The sequence below is a fragment of the Centroberyx gerrardi genome, chromosome 8, assembly GCF_048128805.1.
Source record: "Centroberyx gerrardi isolate f3 chromosome 8, fCenGer3.hap1.cur.20231027, whole genome shotgun sequence".
Lineage (NCBI taxonomy): Eukaryota > Metazoa > Chordata > Actinopteri > Beryciformes > Berycidae > Centroberyx > Centroberyx gerrardi.
The window spans coordinates 4,355,626-4,362,812 of record NC_136004.1 but is presented as its reverse complement, the minus strand read 5'-3'; the positions used below and the strand labels follow the sequence as shown (position 1 = coordinate 4,362,812).

The 7,187-nt window shown below is 45.2% G+C and overlaps 1 protein-coding gene across 1 annotated transcript; it reads left to right on the top strand.

The window, feature by feature from the left end:
- The first annotated feature begins 1,570 nt into the window (after positions 1-1,570).
- ccn1l2 (cellular communication network factor 1, like 2) lies at positions 1,571-6,845 on the top strand. The gene is made up of 5 exons (XM_071903549.2): positions 1,571-1,854; positions 2,062-2,275; positions 3,183-3,548; positions 3,953-4,155; positions 5,573-6,845. Exons 1-5 carry the CDS (start codon positions 1,786-1,788, stop codon positions 5,876-5,878), a joined length of 1,158 nt encoding a protein of 385 aa, XP_071759650.1. The 5' UTR covers positions 1,571-1,785; the 3' UTR covers positions 5,879-6,845.
- Positions 6,846-7,187: the final 342 nt, after the last annotated feature.

The window sequence follows — 7,187 nt, the reverse complement described above, 5'->3', positions numbered from 1 at the left end:
TTCAGGGTTTTTTTACTCTCTCTCTTTCTCTCTCTATACAGTAACATCACCGGTCTGGTCTGGAGCTACAGCATCTGCTGTTAGGAAACGTGGAGCTGGGTGCAGAGACTGAAAGGCCACAGGTTTGATCCCAGCAAGACACTTGATTGAGTGTTTCCCCCAGAATTCTATGCTTGTCAGGGTGGAAAAGCCTCTGGAGCAGCATTCTGACCATGGGACACTAAAACTCTCCACTGAAACCCTGTATACTACTACTACTACTATTCCTACCACTACTACTACTACCTGTGATAATAATATGCATGGATAATTTAGTGAAATCTGATCACTGTAAAATGATGAATTAGAATCAGTTAAGGTTAAGGACTTCCCGTAGACACATTTTACAATAAGATGTAATCAATCAAACTGCATCATATCCATCATATCAGAGGTGGATGACACTGGACCAGATCCCATTTTTAATAACAAGCCATTATATTGGTGTAACCCTTCGCTAAACCACTACAGTACCTGTTCAAGTCACTGTGGACAAGCGTGGACCAAGTGTCTGAAAAAAAGTTAAAAAAAAAAAAGTAAACTGTTCCTTTGCTAAAGTTTTTTCAAACTTGTATCGCTTTCACAATCTCATCTGTTGTTTCTCTCAGTATATATAGATATGTTTTTTCTCTGGTGGTTCCTAAGGGGGTTTCTCAGTATTTGCACCACCGCCAGACTTTCAGCAAGCCTTATCGAACGCGCCAAATTACATTTCCCATGTTTCATACCGGCGTGAGCCAACACTTAATGCGAGGACCTTCCTGCTCTCCAGCAAAACACTTTTGACGTGCCCCTGGGATGACAATGGGGAATGCAGCGTTTTTCCTACCAATCATGGGAACCTGAGGACAGGCCTTTATTTCCTGGAATGCCGCCCGTTAGGAAAGCGCTGGAGGGAACACAGGATGTCCTGAGCACAGTGTCCCAGACTGGACTGCAGCGGAGAGGACGGCTTTCGGTGGGTTGGCAAGAGCTTGCGGAATGGTGGAGGAGTTGTTCGCAGGGATTTTCTCAACATCACCACTTCCCCCCCCCCTCCCTGTTAAAACCTCTTACCATGCTGGAGCGGGATTCCCCACTCAAGTTTTCCATTACACCTGTCCTGTCCTTGTGTTGTTTTTTTCTTTTCTTGCAAACATCTGTCAGATATGACCTCGGCTGTCGAATGTTCCCCCTGGAAAGTATACTTTCATCAGGGTTCGCAATCAAGATGAACTTTTCATCAGGTTGCCCCGGATTCACCAATTGCCAAAGATCTCTCAGGATTTTGGACATTTGACACCTCGATCATTCCCTGCGATTATGTTGTGATTCCGAATTTGTTTCCCTCAGTGTTTCACACCAACAAAACTCCCCCCCACCTCCCTCCCTCTGGACACTTTCCAGCCCTCTTGAGAGGAGAGCCGATGATATCACAGGGGGGGCGGGGGCATGTGCGTCTATAAGTACAGGCCCCCGCCGAGGGAAACCTCTCTATGAAGTAGAGCTGAGCTGCGCTGACCTGCGCTGACACCAAGACGTTGTAGTGAGAGCAAACAACACAAGACCGGTGTGCCTCCTTGGTGCACGGACTCCTGGACTGTGGATACGATTCATCCTGAGGCGGACGGACGGAACTTCTCTTGGGAACTCTTGGACGGTCTATGGTACAGCAGGGTTCTTACTTCTCCAGTTCCTGATCTCTTGGACGATTCTTTTTTTTTTTTTTTACCCATTTCCCCTTTTTGTTCATCCGTTGCACCCAGGATGTTTTGCCTTGTTAGTGTGCGACAGATCATTTCCACCCTGTTTGTGCTCTCCGGCGCTGTGGCGATGGTGAGTTCCGAAGTGTGCCCGCTTGTCTTCAAGTGTTCTTTGTTGATTTCTGCAGAACAGCCAATGAAGTGTATATGAAAATTGGAAAAATTGCTTTGTTTTATCATGATAGCTGGGTGAATTGCAACCTAAGTGTGGAAAAGCCTGCTATTATTCTGTTATTTAGTTTTTTCTATCCTGACCTCTCCTCTAACCCTGTTTCCCCAGGCAGAGGGCGAATGCCCAGCCGAGTGCTCCTGCGCCCCCTCGCCCCCGCTGTGCCCGCCGGGTGTCAGCTGGGTGACCGACCACTGTGGCTGCTGTAAAGTGTGCGCCAGGCAGTTCAATGAGGACTGCAGCGCCAGCGAGCCCTGCGACCACATCAAGGGGCTGCACTGCCACCTGGGGGCCGGAGGAGACCCTCAGAGAGGCCTGTGTCGAGGTGAGGGGCCACAGCCAGAGATCAGCTCTACTTTCAGATGCAGCTGTTATCCTAAAACACATAGCTTCCGATTTCATTTATTGTTTTGATGTTGTGCATCTTCTGCAATATGGGTTGTGAGTTTGTTCAGTCTGGTGAAGAAGTGGGAAATAAAAAGGTGTGATAATGATAATGTAATAAACTTTCCCTCTAAATGGGTTGAAAATATAACAAAACCTGTTGATGTAATATAATAAATGTCTGCATAATTTACATTAACCATAACCATCATATGGGGTGTAACATTTTTAACTGATGATGTAATAGTAACTGGAGTTGCATTCACTATTAGTCTATATTATTCTTATATATTATACCCCTTATAAAGTAATAATCGCTGGTGAATGTAATAATGTGATGTTATTACATTATCCAGGGATTCATTACATCAATAGGTTTTATTACATTTCTAAGCTATTTCGAGAGGCATTTATTATTATATTATTATTTTATTAATTGCAGAAAGTGGATGCACACCCAAAACTTGGTGCGTGGTGCAGACTAACATTTTGGCATGAATGCCTTTGTCGGGGGCATTTTATTACAATTTGAAGTTATTGCATTATCATTTCCTACAAAGAGGGTGTTAATCATATGGTAAACCACCACCAATATAATAATAATGATAATATATATAATAATAATATTCCCTTAAAAAACCGTTATTCTCATATATCTTGCATCAGTTTGATACTACTTATTAGGAAATATAGTATAAATTTAAGTCATAGAGATTTATGTCAGCCCAAAAAGGTGAATAAATTGAGTTTAGGTGGGTTTACCCTTCTCTACATCACTAAAGTCCATACATCTCACTTCACAGTTCTATTTCCTGTATGTGTGTGTGTGTGTGTGTGTGTGTGTGCAGCGGAGGCCCAGGGCTTGCCGTGCGAGTTCAATGGACAGGTCTACCAGCACGGCGAGGACTTCCAACCCAGCTGCCAGCACCAGTGCAGCTGCATGGACGGGGTGGTGGGCTGCATGCCCCTCTGCCCCCACCAGGTGCCCCTGCCCGACTGGCGCTGCTACCGGCCCCGGCTGGCCAGGCCCCCGGGCCGCTGCTGCGGGGAGTGGGTGTGCGACGACAACAACCACATCAGCGAGGAGCCGGAGGAGTCGACGCTCCCCGCCTCCCTGCCGGATGCCCAGCCCCTCCCCAACCACATCAGCACCCAGCTCCAGGCCCAGCCGCAGCCTCACCTCCAGGCCGGTGCTGGAGGAGTCACCTTCAGCGGTAAGGAGCGCAGTCCACAGACAGTAAATACTAGATTATGTTATTCAACCCAGCAAGTAATGCAGGAGGTGACCAAGTTCATATTAAAGCAGCTTTGGAGACTGTTTTGAACTGATATCAGAAAGATATTTAGGGTTCCAATTTCACAAAACAATGCAGGCATTAGCTATGGACAACTACGGACATCGTTTCAACTTTCATTTTGGTGCCATATTTACGCAGGTTTTCATATCATCCTAGTGGCTGAGTTGGTTATCATGTAACCCTGATGTCCTGAGTTCAAATTTGGCCTGGGACCTTTGTTGTATGTCAACGCCCTCTCAATTCCCCAATGGCCAAATCCCTCTCTACTCTATCTATTCAATTTTTGTAATCCATTGCATTTGTTCTTTCCTCTCCCACAGAGGTGGTGTCCCTCCCCAAGTCCGAGATGGTGCTTGAGTCCGGCTGTTTCCCACAGACCACCGACTGGACGGAGTGCTCCACCACATGCGGGATGGGCGTCTCGAGTCGGGTGACCGATAACAACGCGGACTGTCGTCTGGTCAGAGAAACCAGGCTGTGCCAGATCCGGCCGTGTGACCTGCAGCTTCCTCTAGCTGGCAAGGTACATGAAGATAACATGACACTTTAATGAAAATGGGAACTAGCAATAGGATACAGTGAAGAAAAAAGAGACCAACAATTATGACACTAGAATGTGTTAAGTAGAACTATGAAATGAAATAGGCTTGGGCGATATCCAAAATTGTATATCACAATACTGTCCCGCCAAAATATCGCGATATACGATAATATCGCAAAATTATTTTTGTTTTTTACTACCCTACCACTAGTAGATTATAGGTTTATAAGTTTAAAAGCTTGTACACTTGTGATCTAAGCAACACATGGTGCCATTCACCATAGTCACACGGCGGCCATTTTCCTCTGACGTCACGCTCAGGGTGGGAAACTCAAATGCTGTTATCAAAAGGATAATGTCATACTGCTGTGTTCCAGGTTGCAAGTCGTATAAACGTTAGGGAATCTGACAAATCGTTATCATTACACTGCTTCCCGATTGATCAGCAACTGAAAAGACAATGGATAGTGAAAATCCGGAGGGACATCGGGACATATTTCAAGGTAAAACAACATATTTGATAACCCATTAGCTGCCGTTAGACAACAGCTAACGTTAGCATTCAACCACTTCCTAGCTAACATTACCGTTTGATAGTGTTACATGATACGATAGGAAAGGCGTAAATTAATTCTGAAATGTCAACGCACATCTTGGACACATATTTAGAAATATGTGTTCCAGTGAGCATAATGTCACATAACGTTACTGACTTAATCAGAACATTTCTGAGGTCGGGTGAAAAGACAGCAAGACAGTTAACGTTACATTGCAAGCTTGATTACATCCGGTGCGTTTTACTTCCAGGCTTAAATAAATGTGTCCAAGATGTGCGTTGATATTTCAGAATTAATTTACGCCTTTCCTATCGTATCATGTAACACTATCAAACGGTAATGTTAGCTAGGAAGTGGTTGAATGCTAACGTTAGCTGTTGTCTAACGGCAGCTAATGGGTTATCAAATATGTTGTTTTACCTTGAAATATGGCCCGATGTCCCTCCGGATTTTCACTATCCATTGTTTTTTCAGTTGCTGATCAATCGGGAAGCGGTGTAATGATAACGATTTGTCAGATTCCCTAACGTTTATATGACTTGCAACCTGGAACACAGCAGTATGACATTATCCTTTTGATAACAGTATTTGAGCTTCCCACCCTGAGCGTGACGTCAGAGGAAAATGGCCGCCGTGTGAATATGGTGAATGGCTGGGAGGTGTGGAGGCGATATTCGTTATCGTGGGAAATATCGTGATATTCACAAAATATCGCGATACTCGATAATATCGAATAACGGCCCATGCCTAGAATGAAAACATTATCACATTGCAATGGCCCTTCAGGAGCACTTTGATTTCATGATGTAATTCTAACAGTGACTCTTATTTCTGTTACCCAGAAGGGAAAGAAGTGCCAGCGAACCGTCCGTCCCCAGGAACCGGTCAGAATCACCTTTGCTGGCTGCTCGACAGCGCAGCGCTACCGCCCTCGCACCTGCGGCGTCTGCACCGACGGCCGTTGCTGCGCGCCCTCCCTGTCCCGCACCGTCCGCCTGCGCTTCCACTGCCCGGATGGGGAGGGCTTCTACCGCAACGTCATGTGGATCCAGCGCTGCAGCTGCCAGACGGGCTGCCGCTACGGCGGCGCCGGGCCCTCCAGCCCCTCCGTCAGCCTCCACAACGACATCCACACCTTCAGGCACTGAGGCCGACTCGTCATGCACCTCCCCTCCCCCTACACCCACCTCCTCCCTGTCTGTCAGCAGGGTGGGAACCTCGCCCTCCTCAAACCAGACTCTACGGCAAAGTGAACCTCTGCCAACCCCACCGCCCCACCCCACCCCACCCCTTCGCCCCAACCAGGCAATACACTCGCTTGCACTTTAAGCGTCCTGCCACGATGACATCAGTTTGCCCACACTAGAGGTGTGTCGCTATATTCAGTAGCGGACTGTTACCTTTCTAGTATAAGGGCGGCACTGAGGACAACGCCCTGCGGTGCGCTGTCGCGTTGGACTGTTGGCGGAAAGCTTTTACTGAAACGTATTTTATTTATTTGTTTCTGTTTGTTCGGCTCCTCTGTTTCCACAGAGGAGTGAAGGGATGTGACATTTTGTCATTACAGAAGGTTGGACTGGTGAAAGTGAGCATTTATGAGAAATGACAGGAAATATGTACATGCATATTTGGTCTGATGCATTTATGGATGAATGAGGAAAAGCTAGATTACATAGACTACATATTCATTGTATGGATTGTGTATTGATTGTGCCCGTCCTTTGTGATACAAGGTTTTCTACACATTTATTGATTGTGGAATTGATTGTGTGCATCTGTGTGTGTATGTGTGTGTGTGTGTTGTTTGTTTGGTAAAGAATGAGAAACTTTTACAAGAGAGAGTTTACAAGAGAATGTGTACATTACGCTACTACAGTATATGGATTAAAGAGTATAGTGTATAGACTTCACTCTCAGTTGTGGAGTGGTAATTTTTGGAGATCGCCTCATTTTTCGGGGTGTGATTTTATGTGTCCCTCACAATGTAGATACTTTACTTGGAGGGAAGAATTATGCTATAGATTTAAGATGTATATGTTACAGTCTTTCAGCAGATTATTTTGTCTGTAAGCTTCAATAATTCCCTACATCAAATAAAAACTCATCAACTCATAATGTGTCTTATTTTATACCTGACTTCTGATTCAGATGCAACGTACGATTATATAGGCTTTGCAGTTGTGTCGCAAATCTCCAGCAGCCACAGCTGGCGAGATCATGCAGGTCCATTGTTGGCTGTACGCAAATAATGTCTAAATATCACTGTGATGACTATATCAGCCTAGAATAGTTAAAAAGATAGTTGTGGTGTGGGTGTACTTTCATTTATTATAAGTAGCTAACATTATAAGTAAAAGTCTGAAAAGGAAGATTTGTTTCCAAATGTAGGTTACTGTGACACAAACTGCCTTGTCTTTAGCCTAAAACACTCATAGTTTATAGTCAGCTCAGTTATTG